Here is a 20,662-nt window from a genome sequence, read left to right on the forward strand (position 1 = left end):
GGCAGCGAGTTCATCACTCTGGCCCCTCTGTATCCCCTGCGTCCAACTGCAGCATGATGGTGGTGTTTGCAGACCGCAGGACCTAAGATGCAGAACGGTCCTTTTGTCGTCGGCCTTCAGGCTTAGCCAGGTAGCAGTGCCAAGGCTCTGGCCTTGCGTCCCGGATGGTACCAAAAGGCAGGAACCCCCCACGGTTGAGAAGAAGCTCACTGCGATCAAGTTGGTGCCAACTCACAGTGACCCTGTAAGGAAAAGGAGAGGTCGAGGGCCCGTGTGCATTCCCAAGACTGTCCCTTTACAGAAGGACCAGCCTCGCCTTTCTCCCAGCTGGTGGCTTGGAACTCCTGACCTTTTGGTTAGCAGCCCAACATGTAATCATTCCGCCCCCAGGGAAGGGAGCCCAGGATGGACGGCTGTGCAACTGAGCATCCGAGAGGCAGATGGGCCCCAGCCCGTTCTGTTTCTCTACGTGGGAGGGAAGGCAGCCAGGTGGCGGCAGCTCACCCTTAGAATTCTGCTCACACGTATTACTGAGATTTCATATTGCTGTTATTAGGTGGCCACAAGAATGGGCATACTCCTGGTTGTCTTGAATATATCTACTAGTACTGCTTTTGCTATCCATCTTGCAAAATATAAGACAAGGCCAGAGCTTAAATTAAAATCCTCGGCTTCTTATCTCCTTCCCACAGGAAAGCAAATCGGTGTTGAAAACCGTAAAATTAAGAGGAGAGCAAGGATACATAATTTAGCAAAAATTCATGGCACCAGATTCCGAGCTGTATGACTGGAGGGATAGGTCAGACATTAAGAAGGTGCTGCCTGCTAATGCAAGTTCCTTAAGGTGGTGCTCTGGAAACAAGAAAGGCATGCAAAAAAATACATACACCTCTCTCTATATGCATATTTCCAGAAGATTCCTCTCCTCTGCTCTCTTTCTAACTACCCCAAGAAAGGATCTTTTGTGGTCTGTTTGGCAATTATACTTCCTTTGAGAATTCTGAAGCGAAACGAGGGGAGGGCGGACAGCTTCTCTGCAGTTGCGATATGTTCATTTTAGCATCCTGGCGTTGAGAGGTTTAGTTTTCATTTCGAAGTGGGTTTATAATAAGAATGTCCTTCTACCCGCACCTCCACTCATCCCTCCCTGTGTCCTGAAGCTTGGCCTGGGCACGGGGTGAACCGCATCTCCAACACCTGAAGAGCGTCAAAATGCTTTGCCTCCTTCTGTGTATTTATATGCATAGTTATCTGCACGGAGGTGCACGGAGGAAAACCGGGTGGCTTTGATAATGGTGCTCGAGTTAATAAATGCCAAGGGCTATGTAAGCTGTGAAGTTTGCTATTAGAGAGTGGAGCTGATAATTCTAAAACAGGGAAAAGCTAATATGGAAATGACATCGTGGTACCCCCCCAAAAATCTGATTTTTTTTCCTCCCTGTCTTTCTTTTCCCCCATCCTTCCCCATAAGTTTCTTTTTAGTGTTGCTTGTAACGATAGGTTAGAAAGAGAATTAAGTCGAATAAAGAGAATATAGTCACACGGAGATAGTGTTAGTTCTATGCTATTGGAAGCCATATGCTTTTTGTAAAACATAGCAAATGGAAAGTAAGTGCATGTCTCATAGATACACACCTGTGTTAACAGGGTCCTTCAACCATGTCCTACAGATACCTATGTCTTAAGAAGTTTATATCTCACAGTTTTTCAGACATTTCCACAATTAAAATATACATACATATATAGACATATTTGCTTCTGGAGCAATGGATTCAGCACATTTCATTTTTGTAAGTTCAAAAAGTTTCACTAATTCAAACTAATTGTGGGGCAGGCATGCCTGAAGTAGTGAATTAGAAGACCATGGGAAGTTCCTTCTGTTCGCGAGTTATCGTTACTGGTGGACCCTGTGTATACAGTAGTGCACTCTCATCCAGTCAGTGCAGCCTCGCAGCGGCCTAGAGGACAGGGTGGAGCCGCCCTGTGCGTTTGTGAGACTGGAAATCTTCATGGGAGTAGAAAGCCTTGTCTGCTCCCATGGAGAGGCTGGTGGTTTCAAACTACTGACCTTTGGCTTAGCAGCCCCAAGAGGAACACACCATGCCCCAGGTCTCCTCCTGCTGCACCGTGATTTCAAATCGAGAGCTTCCCAGACTGTTGTAATTAATAAACGAGTGTAAAATTAGAAACATCTTCTGCATATATACACTTGTGAGGTTTTCCTCTCTTTTGGGGTATGTACTTGTACATGTTGAGCTGATTAAAAATGATCCGCTTAATTAGGTTCGACCTGCCTGAATCTTGTTTACATTTTTATTTACTCAGCAATCATTTCCTTGAAAAGACAGGCTTCAGATTCGCTCAATCAAAATTCACCCTGTCAGATTCTCAATGAATGTAGCCCAAGTTAATAGACTGAACCTTTCAATGTTACGTTTTTGGGTTTTTTTAGATTTCCAACTTAAATAATAAGCATTCTTTTTGAACAAGTGTAGGCATAGAGTCTGGTTGAAGCTGAAAATTGTAAACAATTTTAGCAGTTCTGATTGGCCGTATTTCATATTATGTAGTTGAACCGAAGGGAACTCTGGTGGTGTAGTGGTTGCAAGTTGGGCTGTGATCCTTGTGGTCGGCAGTTCAAAACCACCAGCAGCCTCAAGGGAGAAAGACTGCATTCTCTACGCCCATAAAAAGTTAGTCTCCGAAGCCCGCAGGTCACTATGAGTCAGCATTGACTTGGTGTTTGGAATAGACTGAAGATTGGAAATCGCTTTGCATCAGTTCAGATGTGCAGAAGTAAAGAACCAGAGGTTGACCTGAGCAGGGGGTGGCGCAGAATGGATGCTACTGTTAGGAGCCATTGAGTCCGTTCCAGATTCATGGCAGCCCTGTGTACAAGAGATACACACCGCGCGCGGTCCTGCAGCGTGCTCGCAACCGATGTGACTCTGAGGCCGTTATTGAAGCCACGGTGTCAATCCACCTGATAATCTAGCATTGTCTTCTTTACGCTGGCACTTGATTGACAGGCACTGGCCTCTTCCCCATAGCATGTCCTGATAGCACGGGAGAGAGTCTCGTCCTCACGTCTGAGGAGCATCCCGTGTGTCCATTTTTCAGGACAGACGTGTTTTGTTCTTCTGGCAGTCCGTGGTCCTTGATTATTTTTAGCCAGCACTATCATGAAAATGAGTCAGTTCTCCTTCCGCCGTCTTCATTCGGTGACCAGCCTTCACACGCAGATGCGGTGCGGGGGGAAACCCCTGGTTTGGGTCAGCAGGCACCCGAGTCTCAGAGGTGGCACCCTTGCTTTGCACCATTTCAAAGAGGGTGTGGGAAGCAGACCTGTGTCCACTGCAAGGCCTCCTGTGAGCTCTTCACTGCTGCTTCCATGAGCGTTGATTGTGGACCCAAGCAGGATGAAATCCTTGACAGCATCTGTCGGGATAGTTGTGTCTAATTGATACAACTAGTTGATAATAAATACTTTAGAGGGGGGTAGAGTAAAACGTTTCTGAAAATATACAATGGAATTATGAATTTATGTCCCTGGGGTACTGATGTGCAGCGAATTCCTGTGTGTTGGGTTATTTATCTGAAAGAACTGAAACCCAGCTCACGGCCATTATGTTGATGCCAGCTTATAGCGGCTCCATAGCACAGTGGTTCTCAACCTTCCCCGTGCCGCGGCCCTTTCATGCAGTTCCTCATGTGGTGGTGATCCCCCAACCATAAAATTATTTTTGTTGCTACTTTATAACTGTCATTTTGCTACTGTTATGTATCAGGTGACTCCTGTGAAAGAATCATTAGCCCCCCAAAGGGGTCGTGGCCCACAGGTTGAGAACCACTGCCATAAGACAAGGTAGACCTGCCCCTGTGAGGCCCCAAGACCGTAACTCTACAGGAGCAGAAAGGCCTCGTCTTTCTCCCGAAGAGTGGTTGGTAGTTTCAAACTGCTGACCTTGCACATCACAGCCACCAGGGCTCCTTTATTTATACATAAATGCATTCATTTGTTCGTGGAACAATCTTTGGTGCCTCTTTTTTGTTTAAAATCATTTTGTGGGGGGATCGTACAACTCTTATCACAATCCATCCATCCACCCATTGTGACAAGCACATTTGTACATTTGTTGCCCTCACTATTCTCAAAACATTTGCTATCTACCTGAGCCCTGGGTATGTCAGGGAGAAACAGGAGTTGCGGTCTAGGAAACGCGCCAGGACAGATCTACCCAGCACGATAGGAGTTGCTGAGGGTCGGAATTGCCTCGGTGGAAGTGAGCTTGCTTGCTTGGTTTGGTTCGGGTTTTCATGTTAGCCAGGCTGGACGCATAAAACGCTTCTAAAACCTTTATAACTTTTGCTCCCATGACTCTTTGCCCCGGGGAGACAGTGCAAAAGGGAGTGCGAATGTGGGTGTGCACAGCTTTTGTCAAAGGGAAGAGAAGTGACCGGCCTCGGGGCTTGCTAAGGGGTGGTCTTTTAGTATGGCAGCACAGCCATGTGTTTGGGGATGTCCACCACGGGACAGTGCTGCGGTTTCATCGTGCACCTCAGCAGGGTGTGTTGCCCGGGACCTGGAGACGGTGCCGGGTTGTGCTGGTGGGTGGGTTTTTCCTTCCTGGTGGGGGAGGACAGGAGAGCGGGGCCTCCTCACTAACTGTTGACTTTGCTGTTACTTTACAGTCCAATAAAGTGCCCGTGGTGCAGCCGTCCCATGCGGTCCACCCTCTCACGCCCCTCATCACTTACAGCGACGAGCACTTTTCTCCAGGATCACACCCGTCACACATCCCATCCGATGTCAGTGCCAAGCAAGGTGAGCGCCCCTGCCGTCCCAGCCCTACCCTCTCCCGGAACAAGGTGCCAGGCCCCTCAGCCCGCCCCCGCCTACCCCCTCTGTGGCGGCCAAGTGACCCTGCCGCTGTCTGGGCTCGATGCATGGAGTAGGTCCTAGTACATGTGTAAGAGACCAAGAGTAATTGACGGCAGTTCTCTGTAATCCCACAAGAACCTGTCGGCGCGTTTCTTACCTTGTAGCATGAGAAGACAGGAGGAAAGCATAGAACGGTCATATTCAATCAAAGGAACAGCCCTAAAAAATTTTTTTTCCTGGAATCTATGGTCTACCATATAGACCAGCTTGCTGTACAGATACACAAAATGCACAGCCCTCTGTGGCCGGGCCAGTGCCCACTTATTTCGGTGGATGGGAGGCATTGACAGAGATGAGAAAGAAGTTAGCGAAGAGACATAGGAAAGGATTTCCTGGCAGACGGTCTCTTTTAGCCTTTTGTGAGTTCTTTTGGTCATCCAGTTATAGCTCCATTGTGGATTTTTCCAAACCCTTCTCTTTTCGTTTGCCATTTGTATAGTATATGCCTTGGTTAATGCATGAAGCCACCTCTGTTTAAAGCACAGCGTCGGGAGCTGTAGCCTGCCCCTCTGCATCATCTTAGGGGCAGTGCAGGACAGAGTCGACCTGCTCCATAGGTTTTCCCAGGCTGTCAATCTGTGTAGAAGCAGACAGCCTCATCTTTCTCCTGTGGAGCACACTCGTTGGTTCGAACAGCCGACCTTTGGTTTAGTAGCCCAGAGCTTTCACTGCTGTACCACCAGTGCATTGAAACAGATCACTCCACCTAGTTGGAAGCCACCAGCCCCTCCATGGGACAAAGATGGGGCTTTCTACTCCTGAAGAGTTCCAGTCTCGGAGACCCTGATAGGGCCACCGTGAATTGGAAGTGATGACAGTGAGCATGGATTGGGGGGGAGGGGGGGGGCTGGAGTCCAAGTGTCCTTTCTCAACCACACCCAAAGCAACCCCGCTGTGGGCCAGTCGCTCCTGACTTTTGGAGAAATCTTGGAAAAGCCAAGCATCCCCTGAAGCTCCCAGGTTTGCCCCAGGCTTACTCTTCATGGGAAGTCCTGCCCTGGCCCTGCTTGCATTGATAAGGCACCTCCAGAGAACAAGAAGGCCGAGAAAGACGGCGCTGTGGATTCGTGGAAAAGAAACAAGGATCATCAGAAGAAGGCCGAGTGTGAGGGGACCGAAGATGGAGTCTCGGTCACAGTGCGTCACTCGGCGTCTTTGCACTCTGAGGGAGGTCGTGAGGGAGGGAGTCTTAACCCCACGCGTCGCAATCGCTGAATGGAGTCTGAGCTCAAGACACAGGATCTAGATGATGATTAAGCTTAGATGTCAGTGTACCTGACAGTCGTGTAGTGCACACGCATGGGTGCTGGCCCTATCCTGAGCACTTTGAAGCACTAGCTCACTGCAGAGAATGCTGTACCACGGCTCAGTGGCCTCTTTTGTTTCCTGAAGAATTCTAGGACCGTTACGTTCAAAAGGTAATGAGCTGTCCGTGACAGACATTTTCTCTTTTGCTCCACCCTTCCCTTTTGCACTGCTACCCTACCTCGTTTTGCCTGTCTAACCGTAATGTTTATCATTGCATCTCAAGCAAACTGAAAACACAAACAAACGAACACAAATTCTCCGGAGAAAGAACTTGTGGGCAGGACCTGGAGTTGTGTGATTGAGGTTGCTCTCTTCTGTCCTGACATTTGTACGATCTTACATTCCTCTCCCGCCATCCCGATTAGGGCACTCACTCATTTCCACCCCTCTTTCTCTCTGGTGGCGTAGTGGTTACGCGGTGGGCTGCGACCTACATGGTCGGCAGTTCAAGTTTGGCTTGGTCTTTCTCTCTGGGTGTGCTATAGGAAATGGAAAGGAAGTTGGAACAAACTTTTTGTTTTAATTGAACTTGGTATCAGTCAGGAAAACTGCTAACTAGAAATACCTTTAAGGAGCTATTGGGTTTCGGACCCTACTTAGAGCTAGGCAGCATCCCTTTATCCTTACGTTGTTGTTCGGTGCCTGGACTCAGTTCTGAGTCGTGGCACCTGTGCGGACCGCAAGAGCGAAGCACTGCCCAGTCCTGCGTGACCCTCCATTGTTCTTATGTCTGAGCCCTCGATGCAGCCGCTGTGCTGGTCCGGCTCCTCGAGGGCCTTCCTGTCTTCGCGGCCCGTCCACTTTACCAAGCATGATGTCCTGCTCCAGGGACTAGGCTCTCCGGACAACGCATCCCAAGTACACGAGACAAAACCTGACCATCCTCGCCTCTAAGGAGCATTCTGTCTACACTTCTTCCGAGACCGGTTTGTGTGTTAGTCCGTTGTACTTTGCGTATTCTTCACCAGCACCCTAACAGCAAATATTTATAGAACGTGTGCTGTGTACCAGGGGCCCTTCTGGATTACATACACCAGTGCATCTATTCCTCACAACACCCCTTTTTTTTTTTTTTTGTTTTTCCGGGCGCTAACACTCACTATGTGACTTCTTCAAAGATACAGAATGCATGAGTGGCAGAAATTGCTACATCAGCCCATACAGCCTGACTCTGGAGTAGTTTGATCCTAGTTTTCAATAACTTACTGTAAATGTTTAAGAACATTGAACGCTGGACCCATGCTGAGCATAGCCTCTGGCCTCCTTTGGTGCTCGTTCGGTACGTACCGAGTGGAAGGAATGATACGGGACACGTCTCCTGTCACATGGCAGCTAGTGGAGGGCACTCGCCGTCAGGCTGTGACACAGGAGACACGGGGAACCCACGCGGTTTCCGCTCCCTCATCACCCTGTGCTTGCTTGAGAATAGCTTGCAAGACCGACCCAGCCGAGGGCAAGGGTTAATTTGAGGCGTTTGATTTCACTTGTTCTACAATAATTGCAGAGAGTCTGCCTCCCCGGGTGGGTTGGCCACTCATGGGCTCTCTCTCCTAAGTTTGCGAGCAGTATATAAACTCCTGCAGGAAATCATGTGCACACACTGACTGTAAAAGAAAATGGAAACCATCCCAAGCACCGTGTTAAAAATGCAAGTAAAATATCATGGGCTCCAAGGAGAAAGATTGCTGAGGACTAAACGTGGTAGGGAAAGCTGCGTGAGGGAGGAGTGGCTGGAAGAGAAGTAGAATTTCAATAGCCACAATCAAATTTGTGGTAATCAATGGATACACTTGCAGGCCCACCAAGAGGTTGGAGGTTCCAGTCTACCCAGACCTACTGACCAACTTCCAAAATAGCAGCCCTGGAAGATTCTAGGTTGCTGGGAGTCCAGTGCACCACAACTGGGTTATAGGTCCTGGCATGCTACAAGTGCTAACTTTTAAAAAAATTATTAGTATTGTTCTATTGAATCATCAGACACTCTAAGTGTACTTATTATGAGCTAGAGTACAGAGCTGAGGTAATAGCTTGTTGGTTTAATGACATGTGCCGTGACGGCAAGCGAGTTACCTCTCTGTACCCCAGTGATCAAATTACTGTACTACAATGTATGTACCCCCAACGGTGCTTAGACGGTCACTCAGCCTGTGTAGACCTTCATTTCCACAACTATCAAACAGGAATTAAGACGAATCATTGAAGTAGTCTCTGATTTCTAAACCATCGCCCTTCTGTCCGCCAGACTATGGTGGTGTGCATGTTACTCTGAGCGGGTGCTCTGTGAAAGATCCAAAGGGTTACCCACTGCGGATCGGTGCCAGCGCAGCACCCGGATATCTGCAGACCAAGAAGAAAGGCCTGGCACCTTGCTTCCAGAGTTAGTCCACGGAACGTGCGGACCACAGCAGAGTCCTGTCTGATCAGAGAGATAGAAGCTCAGTTCCCTAGACTGAAAGGCACCCTGAATACACAGAGACAATGACCATGGAACTGAGCGCCCCGGGAGCCGTGGAGGCGGACTGGGCCACATTTCATTTCATTATTTCGTTACAAGGGGAGGTCGCCTGAGTCAGAGACAACTTGGCCGCGACCAACAACGGCCCCTGACGGTGGTTTATAAGGTCGTGTCATGAAGCTTTCCCATGTTCTCTAAGCTTCTCAGGCTTGTCTGAGTCCGTCTGGTTTTCTGTTCAAACCTGAACCTGCAGGCAGAAAACTTAGGCCACACAGTTAAGAGACCTCCCAGTTAACGAGGAATCTGAGTCTTGGGGTGAGATTGGAAAATGAGGGATACATTGGAAAAGCCCCCAGGTAGTTTGGAAAGTACCAGAATTCTTCCCATCACCCCTTTACTCTGAACCCCCAGATCCAAAAGGACAGAGAATTCCGAGAGTATATACGACTTAGGGACGCTGGGACAAAAGAAAGCGGCCCTCGTGGTGCCGCGGTTAGAGCACTTGGTGGTTCTACTCCACCAGCCGCTCTGCGGGAGAAAGACGTGGCTGCCTGCATCCGTGGAGATAAACAGCCTTAGAGGTTCTGAGGCACTTGTACTTGTCCTGCAGGGTGACCTTCAGTCCAAATTGGGAAGACAGCAATCAGTTGGGTTGGAGACCAAAAGAATCGGTCTAGGCAAAAATTTAAAAAGAAAGATTTGAGACTGTTCTCTAAAAAAAAAAAAAAAAAAATCACAAGATGACCTTACGTGAACTCTTGAATGGGAGAATGGAAGACGAGAAGACCTTTCACATTACCCACCTGCTTTCTGTGAGAGTTTAGAAATAGTTTGGCCCTAACTTCAAAGCCAACTATCAACGCTCAATACCTTTCGCCTCACGTAAGGCATTCCCGTATGTCCGGGGCCTTCTACATCCTTTGAGGTCTAAATGAAATTCACAGATAATCACAGAAAGTCAGAGTGTGTTTGTGGCCTCTTCCATGTACTTGACATGCTGAGTGGGTTTACAACCGCTGGGTGACCTGTTGGGTGGGGTGGTACCTTGGGAAGTGTGTTTAGATAGGGAAAGGGCCTTGTGAGGCCACGGGCCGCTGTGTAAAGAAGCGCTGATGGCCTTTCCTCCAAGTCCATGAAGTCTAAATTATGATATTTTACATGACCTCTGGCTCCTTTTCTTTCCCTTCCCCCCACCCCACCCCCGCCGCCTGAGGTCAGGTATAAACAAAAGGATGTCCTTGGGGACGAGGACTTGGAATCATCTCGAGGTGTTTTGCACCGTTCCTGGAAGCGTGGGCTCAGGAAACACGTTGGGGTGCTCTCATTTTCTGTGGACGACCGCTAATGCAGAACAGCTTGACCTTGGTGCCCAGAGGACTTGACTCGAGAAGAGCTTAGTTGGAGCTGAAGTGGCAGGCAGGGACCCAATGAATCATATCAAGTGTGACCATTATGAGGCTGAACATGATTCCTAATTAATCTCTGATCCTCTGAGGTACCACATTTCCCACATCTCTGTGTCCATAAGGGAGCCGATGGAAATTTGCAAATGGCAATTTACCTAATCTTTGAGCTTCCTAGCAGGCTGCCTTCTTCGGAAGCGCCGCCATCTCCTGTGCTGAGCACAACAAGCTCACGTTCTCCACAGAACCGGGCCCACCGTCTCCCCAACCCGAGGGAAAGGTCGGGGCCAAAGAAATGACCATTGGCAGGTCCACCTTGGTGCTTGTCTCATCAAGAGGCCTCATATGGACTCTCTCAGGATAACACGATCCAAAGACCCATGTGAGAAATTCTCAGATGTTGGATGCTCTGAGGAAAGCTGACCGTCTGAGAAATGGACCCAATGACTTGATGATGTTTCTTTCTGGACCTGTGGAGTATTACTGGCACAAAAGCATTTTCATCATTTTTCTATTGCTCTGTGATCTAACGTTCCTTTGGATCTGAAAACTGTACCTCTTTTATTTTTGTTGTGTGTTCTTTTTGTTTTTATAGGCATGTCCAGACATCCTCCAGCTCCTGATATCCCCTCCTTTTATCCCCTGTCTCCTGGTGGCGTCGGACAGATCACCCCACCTCTTGGCTGGTAAGACCCTTCCTGCCACCTTCTGCCAGGCGTTCAAGCCTGTCTCCTTCCACTTTCCCTTCATGGAGATTACGCTTTAGGAATAGTAACACTTAACTGAGTTGAAGGACTCCTGCATCAGCAAGCGAGGCGCCAGCTTGATCTCATATAGGTTTAGTATATGCATCTATCTATCTATCTATCTATCTATCTATCTATCTATCTATCTATCTATCATCTATCCATCCATCCATCCATCCATCCATCCATCCATCCATCCATCCACCTATCAATCCATCTATCATCATCATCATTATCTATCTATCATCTATCCATCCATCCATCCATCTATCCATCCATCCATCTATCCATCCATTCATCTATCAATCCGTCTATCATCTATCTATCTATCTATCTATCTATCTATCTAATCTATCTGACAGACTTCGAAATGGGTTGACTTGGTTGGCTAATATGTGTAGACAATGATTACAGAATGGACTTTGAAGCCAGCTGTTTTATGGGGTCAATTTGTAGTCTGTGGGGCATTTACTTTGCCTGTAACATACAACATTAGAGTTCAGTGAGTGTGGTTGTGCTTTTTATAGTTGTTGTTGTTAATGAACAGTTTATAATTTGGGCAACATAATCTTAAACCGTCTACCTTGTCTTATGAATAGACTTGAGAGGGGAAGGGCCGACAACTAACTGGGGAGGGATTGAAAATGGGAAGTTTTTTGTTTTTTATTAATCATGAATTATTTTGCATTTGCGTTCACTTCAAAACGCTTCTTACTGCTGCCTGTAATTTTCTGTTGCTAACAATAGAGGTATAAAGAAAGGGAAATTTGGGGAAGCAAAGGAACTTTTCTATAGTATGGCCTATTTTTAGCATTTTACGGTTAGCACACACAACTCTCCCCCTCCCAACCCTGGCCCCTCTCCTCTGTTCCCCTGCCCACCCTCTGTCACTTCCTGGAGAATGGTGCTTCGATGCTAGCACATGTGTTTCTCCTTTCTCCATCTGGGGCTCTGTCTTCCACCACAGCCCCACTCTGCTACCCAGTCTCCTTACCTTTACCTCTACTTCCATACAGTTCCTCGTTTCTTCAGCAAGGAATGGCCACTGGAATCCCCCGTTTTCCCGGCGTCTCCCTGTGTCCATTCCTATCGCTAGCACCAGGTCTCTCGGGTCAGCAATTCTGTTTGAATGCAGGGATTAGACACATATGTTCAAACCTCCATCAGTTCTTCTGTCTGAATGTAGCCACGCGGGGGTAGTAATCCTGTGCCGAGTTGCACCAGTGGCTGCTGGGAACAGAAGCTGTGTCCAGGGAATCGTGTGAGATGAGGAGAGACATGGAGAAAGAGGGGATCTCGGGGTTCTCTCTCAACGTGGGTACAGGAGGAAGGAAAGGGCAATGTTTTTAAAAACTGTTCATTCATTTGAATGCCAACTTAAATTCACATGTTCATTTCCTTCTCTCTTCCCACCCCTAAAGTTTTTGCAAGATTCTGATCAGTGAATTCACTAAGCTTCTCCTCCAAAGGGAATTGTGTCACCAATCTCAGGGTTGCGTTATAATCAGTACGAAGTGTGTGCCCAGCGCACAGTGCTGGGCATTAGTAAGGTTGGGCGAGGGGGAGGGCGTAGGAGCAAGCCATCCATGGCCTGGTGTGCCATGAAGAGGGAGGGTGGGGGGCATTTTCTTCAAGGCAGAGGACGTGCTGAGTGGGTTAAAGGACGAAGGGTCACAGTGCCGTTCACTGAAGAACTTCTGTGGTCAGTAGTATGTGCCCACAGATTCTGTTTACGTGCCTCCCTCTCCTCCCGCAATCAAACCCTTATTGCTGCCTGGTAACTCGTGTTTGTTGTCATTGATGTGGGTTCCTTTCTTCTGTGACCTCAGGCAAGGTCAGCCTGTATATCCCATCACGGGTGGATTCAGGCAACCCTACCCATCCTCACTGTCAGTCGACACTTCCATGTCCAGGTAGGTGGAGGTGGAAACGCGGGGCAGTGGAGGACACGGTGGTCTTCTCGCGCTTGCATCTTGCGTGCCTCTGCTTGCCTCTCGGTCGGCTAGGAGGGTGCGCACCTCAGGCTCGTGTCTGTCTGTGCAGTGCTGCGCCTGGCTCCCACACTAGGGCTCGCAGGGCTTCCTGGGTCGGAGCCCCTGGGGACCAGCCATACCCAGCCCCACTTGCCCACCCACTGAGGAAGGAAGCATTTTGGAGGACTCCTTTGCCTCCAAGAGCCCCCCCTTGCTATTTGGTGGTGGGATTTGAAATGTCCTGCAAGTGGGCATTTAGAAAAAAAGCTTGCTTGGGTCAAAATATATTGGAGATGGGACAGACTGGGGGCATATATATATATATATATACATAGACACACACACACATATAGTCGCTCTGAGTTCTGTAACTTTTTGGCCCCCTCTGAGGAAAGGAATCTCTGTGTAACGTAAAGGTGGTTGAAAATGCCTAGGTATTCTAGAACCTTCCTGCAGGAGAAGGAACCAAACCTGCTCCCAAGTTTGTCAGGCCACAGGCGGGGTGGGCCCTAGTGTGTGAATCAGGCCCTGTGTTGTGGACGCATTAGTGCAAGCGAAGCTCTGTGAGGCCTGCCACGCCACACGTGAGGCTGCTCTGTGTAATGCTTTGCTTCTGGAAAGACGGCTTCTGTGCCCTGTGCTTGATGTTGCACACGTGTGTGTGATGCATCATCTGTGTGGTCAGCGTGCCTTTTTGTGTTTCCAAGGGAGTGAGCGTCACTGTGCTGGGGCATCCTGGGGGGATGGACAGATGGTGAACCTTTGCCTTTGGTGCAGGCACGGCACTTGCAGTGTCCCACATGGTGAATGACCTCCTGCCATGAACGTGCATTGAAATGTACACGTCGTCGGCTCAGGGACTTGTCAGTCTCATGACCGAGGGGGTGACAAAATAAGTGCCCTCCCACCACCCCCCAAAGTGGGTTTTCACACTTATTTTTCAATATTGTCAGAACCCTCTGATGACTGAAGTTTCTCCTGCCGATCGACCAGTACCACGGGTCTTTGAGAATAGCACTCAGAGTGGCAAGCAACATCATTGTTTAATCAGATAGTGGCTTTTTTTTTTTAACCATCTCTCCTTAATTGTTCAGTTTTTGTGTGGATGTTTTTGGCCCCTGAAAGTGTATTCCAGCAGAATCTCTTTTCCTTCACAGATGAAGGAGTTAATTATATTGGCTGGGATGAAAAGCCGGCGGTGGTGTTCTTCCCAAACCCAGTGTTTACTTTAAAGCAGTTTGAAAAGCAAAGCAAAAAAAAAAAAGAGTCAAATTTACCCGAAGCGCTCTTGAAGGCCCCGTCTTTATCTGTTTCATTTCTCTCGCATGCTGGTTCCCCCTTTGTGTTGGCTGCTGGTGGACATTTCGAGATGATTGTCACGCCCTACCAGCATGCCAGGGGACGCGGCTCTCTCCACGGTGCAGATTTTACCCCATGCAGAATGGTGTCCTTTCTTTTCACTACACCTCTCCCTTCACCGGGGCTCTCGGTTTTGTTTCGTTTTTTTTGGTTTTTTGAAAGGCCAGATCTCTGAGACCTTTCTTTCTGCATAAGAGAGGTAAGCGGAATGATCTTCACGGAGCCAGACCTTGAACGGATGCCTGGAAGAATGTAGACCTCCCTGTCCCTGGCTTTCTGAATCACTTCCTCCTGAAAGGAGCCCCGGCAGTACAGCGTTGACGGCCCCGCTGCTGAACGAAAGGCAGCAGTTGGATCCCACCAGTGGGGCTCTGTGGGAGAAAAGGCCAGAGAACAGTGTGCTCTGGGAGCCCCACTGGAAGGTCTGCCCTGCCCTCCGGGGTGGCACGCACAGGAGACAGTGCTCCAGGCGACGTCTTGCTCACGAGCAGAGCTTCCAATTTAGAAATCACCCTCCATCTTCACAAAGAGTGCCTTCCTAAAGCGTTCTATATGTCCGCCACTCCTCTTCTCAAAACAGTCACTTGAAAGGTGCTTTGCAAGAAAAATGAGTCCTCCTTTTGGGGGGATCTTTTTTAAATTCTGGGACCCAGAACCTTCTCAGGAAAACGTCATATTCGGCAACTATGTTCAAACAAAACCACAAAACCTGTTGTACAAGGAGTAATTCTAACATTACTCACCTGGTAACAACGTTAAAAAAAAATTATCCTCCCACTGTCATTTAGAGCTGATAACGCTGCATAGAAAGAGATGGGTTTTCACGTTTCGCAACAGCAGTTAGCAGGTTGGTTGGGACTTCTCTGGAGCCTTTGCTGCAGTCGCCATAGTACATGTTGTTCTCTTTCCTTTCAGGTTTTCCCATCATATGATTCCTGGTCCTCCCGGTCCCCACGCAACTGGCATCCCTCACCCAGCGATTGTAACGCCGCAGGTCAAGCAGGAGCACCCGCACACGGACAGCGACCTAATGCACGTGTAAGGGCAGGCTTGGCTTCACCAGGAGCACCTCAGGCACGCCCGGGGCTGCTGCCTCCTGGTTGGGCCTGGGTTGTAGCTGCACCTTGAAAGCTCAGCCCCTCGGGGCATTATTCAGCTTTGTTCCCCATGCCCAGATTTTGAATCTGAGATTGGAAAGGAGCAGAGACCTGCCTCCATGGTCCCCGGAACCCCATCAGGTGTGGAGGAAACCTCTAGGAGCCGAGGCACAGATTCGCCTGGGGCTGTTTGGCATTTCCCACCAAGGTTACCTGTTTGTACTCGAGATGGAAGGTTCTAGGCATCTCCTGCTGGGCATGTGGTTTTACAATGACTTGAAATTTCAAAAAGCCCAGAAGTCAAGGAAAGGGGGCAAAGCTTGAGATTCCCTGTTGAGCCAAGATTGTCGCAGGGTGCTCATTGCAGGACTCAACTCCCTGGAGACACTAGGCCTTGAGCTTCATCGGAATCGCTGGCCTGGGCATCGCATGGGGGCGAGGGGAGTCGTGTGGCAGACAGCGTTTGAGCGTCTCAGAACATGCACACCAATTGTGTGGGGAAGAGATTAGAACGTTTCCTTAGCTTCTCCCAGGACCTCAAGGTAGTTATGGACCACTAGCAGCCCATACTAGAAGTTTAGCGTCTTCTGAGAGAGCCTCAGAACTTGGCCTCAAGGCCCCAGGTGGAGCGTTTTTTTTCAAAAACCCAGATCCATTTCCATTTCGTGTTTCAGTGCTTCTGGAGCCATAGGCAAGCTTTGTGTATAAAGCGCAGGGTGTCTTCCTGGGGAGTCACGGTGTACATAGAACGCCCTTTGGGTTTGGCTTGCTGGATGCATCCCCTTGTTTCACCAAAGGAACCAAGCATTGCTCTTCAAAGTGGATGGCGTCCTGGGGGGGTTGAAGATGGAGGGGGGTGGGGGAGGCTTGCATAGGTGCCTGTGAGAGAGAGAGTACTGGTGTCGTAAACCAATGATCTGTTTCTCTCCTCCCATCTCTCCCTTCTTCCCTCCATGCCCTCCACACCCACTGTCACCTTTTAGGAAGCCCCAGCATGAGCAGAGAAAGGAGCAGGAGCCAAAAAGACCTCACATTAAGAAACCTCTGAATGCGTTCATGTTATACATGAAAGAGATGAGAGCAAATGTCGTAGCAGAGTGTACCCTAAAGGAAAGTGCAGCTATCAACCAGATTCTAGGCAGAAGGGTAAGTAGCGGGGTGCGTATGGGACTTTGGCACTTGCTGCTTCACTAAAGTCTACACAGATTTAACTGTCTGTCCAGCGTGGGTGTAACATCCGTGTCATTGGAAACGTCAGCGTGACCGCCCGGCATGACGGGATAAAACAAAGGGCAGGGAGCAGCAGGGGCGAGTTCCACAATATAACGAATTGCGTGGGACCTTCTTGTAAGTGGTAGCTGTTCGTTTCTCGTCTCCTTTCCACAAACAGATACTGAGGATCTTTATGTGCCAGGCAGTGTGCTAGATGCCAGGTTGTAATTACCAACTGCCGTGGATTCGGTTCTTGACTCTCTGGAGTTAAAGGTGTAGTGCCGGGATATTGGATACCAGGTGAAGAATTATTCTGTAAATGTATGGATAAAGCTGTGAGCCCTTGTGTGGCTGTAAAGAGCAAACTTCTGTGAGAACGAATGGCGAGGGGAGCATCATTGACAGGGGCGGGGTGGGGGGGGTGGTCTCTCTGAGCAAACACCGTGCACACTGAGACCTGAACGGAGAGTAGCTGCTGGCTGAGCCACCGCGGAGGGTGGGCCCCGTAGGGTGGGCCCCGTAGGGTGGGTGTACAATGAAGCCGGGAGAACTCCCTGCAGCTCAGTTGGGGAGCTGCCGGAAGGCCTTTGGGGAACCACCCATGCTTCCGGATGAGCCCTGGCAAACAGGTGACCACTCCCACCAAGAAAGCAGCCAGTGTTCCGCCCTGAGGGTCTAAGTGGAGGAACTTTACATGGGCCAGAGAAGTCTTCAGTGTGCGATCCTTAAAGTGGTGTCCGGTTTGTTCCTGGTCTCTGATTTCTTCTTTCCCCCGTGCCGAGTTCCTTCTCAGCACCGAGCATGTACCCGGCGGCACTGGGCTACCGCGTGCATCGACTGGCTATATTTTCTTAGCCAACCACCTAGCCAGAAGGGTAGATGGCTGTCTAGGAACTTTTTATTTTTAATTTATTTTCTTTCCCCAGGCTTGGGATGGTTTCAGTTCGGTAGCTCAGAACGGTGGCCGAAAGGAACTGAATGATTCTCTGTAAAGTCACTGTTTTCCCTGTAATGACATTCGGATTTCGGAGGTGCTTCATCTTACTTTGCCCCCATGCCCTTGATCTGCACCTGAGGGAGGTGAGCACAGCCCAGGCCCCAGGCGGCGTTCGCTCGGGTGTCTTCGTGGTTCAGAACCGACTCGATGGCACCTAATTAGCCAGAGCAACATGACATGCGTGGTAACCCGTTGCCATCGAGTCAACTGGGACTCGTGGCTCTGTGCAGAGTAGCACTGCCCTCCCCAGGGTTTCCATGGCTGTGCCATGCTGCAAACTCACTCGCTAGGCTTTCCTCCCAAGGGACCTCTGTGTGGAGTCAGCCCCCAGTACCCAGCCCTGTGACAAGTGGTTAAACTGCCTGCCTCATCCCAGGGGCCTTGTCAAATGGGCCCGTGACCATTAAGGCAAGGAAGGTCTCCTAACATTTGCTCCAGCTGGAGGACCCTGTCTTAGCCCTTGTGGACGACGATCACCTTGAGCCGGTTGGTTAGAAACCTAGCGAATGTGAACGCCCGTAACCAAAGATACTCAGGGCTGCCCCCCCCCCCCCCCCCCACCACCGCCGCGTCCCTCTCATCGGGAGGAAAACCAACCTCCTTGCATTATGGAGGGGAGCACCATTTCCAGTCTGCGAGACACCAGGGTTCCAGGGCTAGGGTGCGGTGGTAAGATGATAGCTTTTTCTTCTTCTTTTTTTTGGTGTCATGTGAGCAGCACTCTCTTATCTCCCTGCGGATTCTTAAACACTTAATAACAATAATTACAACGATTCCCAAGCCAGATCCGAGCGGAAGAGCGATTGCCATCATCTTTGAAGCGCTCCTCCTCAAAAGCTTGGGGGCCGATGCTCATTTTCCCTGACCCTTTAACAGACGAAGCCCAAGTAAAGGGGGGGGGGGGGTTTGACATTTCTTATTTCCGTGCGTGCAAACAGGTCCGTGGGGTTTTCCTGGGTGCTGTCGTCATGGCCAAGATAAGGCACCCGGCTGTCCAGTGGGAAGGACTCTCCTGCTCAAGAGAGTTCGGGATCCCAGGTTCGGCTTCCAATTTTTAAGGCACACGTTTCCCGCAGTGCGACTTTCTCTGCTCGCTGAATGGCCCAGATCAGAGCAGGCGTCGGTCCCGAAGGATGGTTCTCATTTGGGGGGTCTCTCTCTGTCTTTGATTTGGACACCTGTTTCTATTTATAGGTCTCTGAGATCTTTGATTGGGATCAGGTTTTCTGTCCTTTCATAACTCCCTCTGGCAGGGCCGGCCTCGCTGGTTCTTTAAAGTCCCTGGCTTTAAAATCATGAAGTTTTTATATTGGGATAATTAGCGTTCTTAAAAGTGGATCTTAAGTCCATCCCGGAACTTTTTTTCCCCCCTTTTTCTTTTTACACACTTTAATTCATCTTCACTGTACCTCTAGCCTAGAAAAGCCCATTCACAATGAGTTAGCCTAAGTTTTCTTAATTTCTGCTATAAATAGTAATGGTAACAGAAATCTTATTTTCAAATCAGCCTTTTCCTTTTTCAGACTTTCTAAGCTATTAGCCAGGTGTCCACTGAGTGGAGATTTGTTTTCGCACACACACACACACACACACACACACACATACACACACATATATATGTATATATTTACCTTGGGACTGTATAAGTTTCCTCTGAAATGGATATTTCCCCTACAACTTGATGGAGCCTGGACAACAAAATTTGATTTTTAAAACTTAACTCTTCATTTTGCAGCAAACAAAGGAATCTTTTAAAGGGGGCTTTTATTCGATTGTGTTCAGAAAGTCTTTTAAAGAAAGCTCATCTCTAGTCTATATGAGACTTTTTTTTTTTTTGAGGACAACTTCAGCGCCATCTTTTTATCTACAGACTTTTATCATGAACTGGTTGTGCATGTTGGAAATACCTCAGATGTCAAAACTCAGTTACAAGGTGGCAGACACATCAACAGAGGACCCAGACAACCGTTGAAATGCAAGTGCATCGTGGAGGTTGCCCTGCATTTCATGCCAGCTCCTTGTTCTGTCTTGTGAGCCGGGATCTTCTCGCGAACTTAAACTTGCGGCTTTAATGGGGAAACACCTGATGGGTTGAATAGATGCTAGAACCCACCCTTTCACACCTATTTTGGGAGCCACCTTGTATGTACGAATTTACGTTGTCCCAGCAAGTTTCTGACGTTTCACACACTACATAAGACTAGATGATATCTTCATAAAACAAAGCCTTGTGTTGGGAAGGGTCCGTCTGCTCCTGTACAGATCCCAGCCTTGGAAACCCTCTGGGGCAGTTCTGCCCTGTCCTGCAGGGGCCTCGGTCCGATGACAACGGGAGTATAGAGTGGGGGTCCGATTGGTCAGGAATCCTAGGGATGCTGTGGGAACACCAAAGCCACCAGCCACGAGAAAGAGGAGGCTGTCCGAGCCTGGAAGGACTTCAGGTTTCTGCCGCCCTGCCCGGTGGGCCAGAATCGACTGGATGGCAATGGAGTTGTGGGTTTTATTTGTCAAAAGAAGACATAAATAAGAGCAAATAAGGTTTCGTTCAACGTTTTTAAAAAGAAAAACTTCTCTTTATTTTTTCTTGTCTTCTTTGCCAGCTTCTCTTGGCTGTGTGTGACCCTTCCCATTGTCTGAGCACCACCGCTCGATGAGTCACTAATGGGCGTGCCGGCCCCAGGCACGAGCTCTTCTGTCTCCTACGGTGTGCTGGTTGGTGAGGTGGGAGCTAGCCTTTCAGCTGCTGGCTCCCACTGCAGCCCTTGGGGTCCAGTCCACCCCTTGGAGTTACTCCCCAGTACAAGGAGCTTTGTGTGTCTCAGGGTGCTTTCTTAGGATTCTCTTTTTTGTTCCCATCACCCTCCCTCACAACTCCTTTTTTCTAACCAAAGAAGATCCGCTGACTTGCTGTCAGCTCTGGCCCAGTCCTACTATGAAACGTGCTTTTTTCCCTTTTTGACTTTTTAATTGTGATTTGGGTGAGAGTGTTCAGAGCAAATAAGGTTTTCGTTCAACAGTCCGTAGACCTGAAGATTCTTGGCTCGGGATCCACAGTTCCCAAGGGAACGAGGATCTTCTCAAACATGGCCCCTAGTACTCCAGTCTTCCTCCCCTCCTCCCTCTGCTGGGAGCTCTATCCCCGGGCACGGGCTCTCCTTAGGATGGGAAGC

General features: G+C 49.1%; 1 protein-coding gene across 1 annotated transcript in view; it reads left to right on the top strand.

Annotated features, from left to right (window-relative positions):
• LEF1 (lymphoid enhancer binding factor 1) overlaps positions 1-20,662 on the top strand; it is a 151,147-nt gene that overhangs the window by 102,231 nt on the left and 28,254 nt on the right. Inside the window, exons 4-8 of the mRNA XM_045284320.1 lie at positions 4,693-4,825; positions 10,704-10,794; positions 12,684-12,767; positions 15,102-15,224; positions 16,267-16,429. Coding sequence (XP_045140255.1) covers positions 4,693-4,825; positions 10,704-10,794; positions 12,684-12,767; positions 15,102-15,224; positions 16,267-16,429 — 594 coding nt within the window. The remainder of the gene's footprint in view (positions 1-4,692; positions 4,826-10,703; positions 10,795-12,683; positions 12,768-15,101; positions 15,225-16,266; positions 16,430-20,662) is intronic.

Source organism: Echinops telfairi, unplaced genomic scaffold (genome assembly GCF_000313985.2).
Source record: "Echinops telfairi isolate 266 unplaced genomic scaffold, ASM31398v2 ScPeMD7_7468;HRSCAF=8506_0, whole genome shotgun sequence".
Taxonomy (NCBI): domain Eukaryota; kingdom Metazoa; phylum Chordata; class Mammalia; order Afrosoricida; family Tenrecidae; genus Echinops; species Echinops telfairi.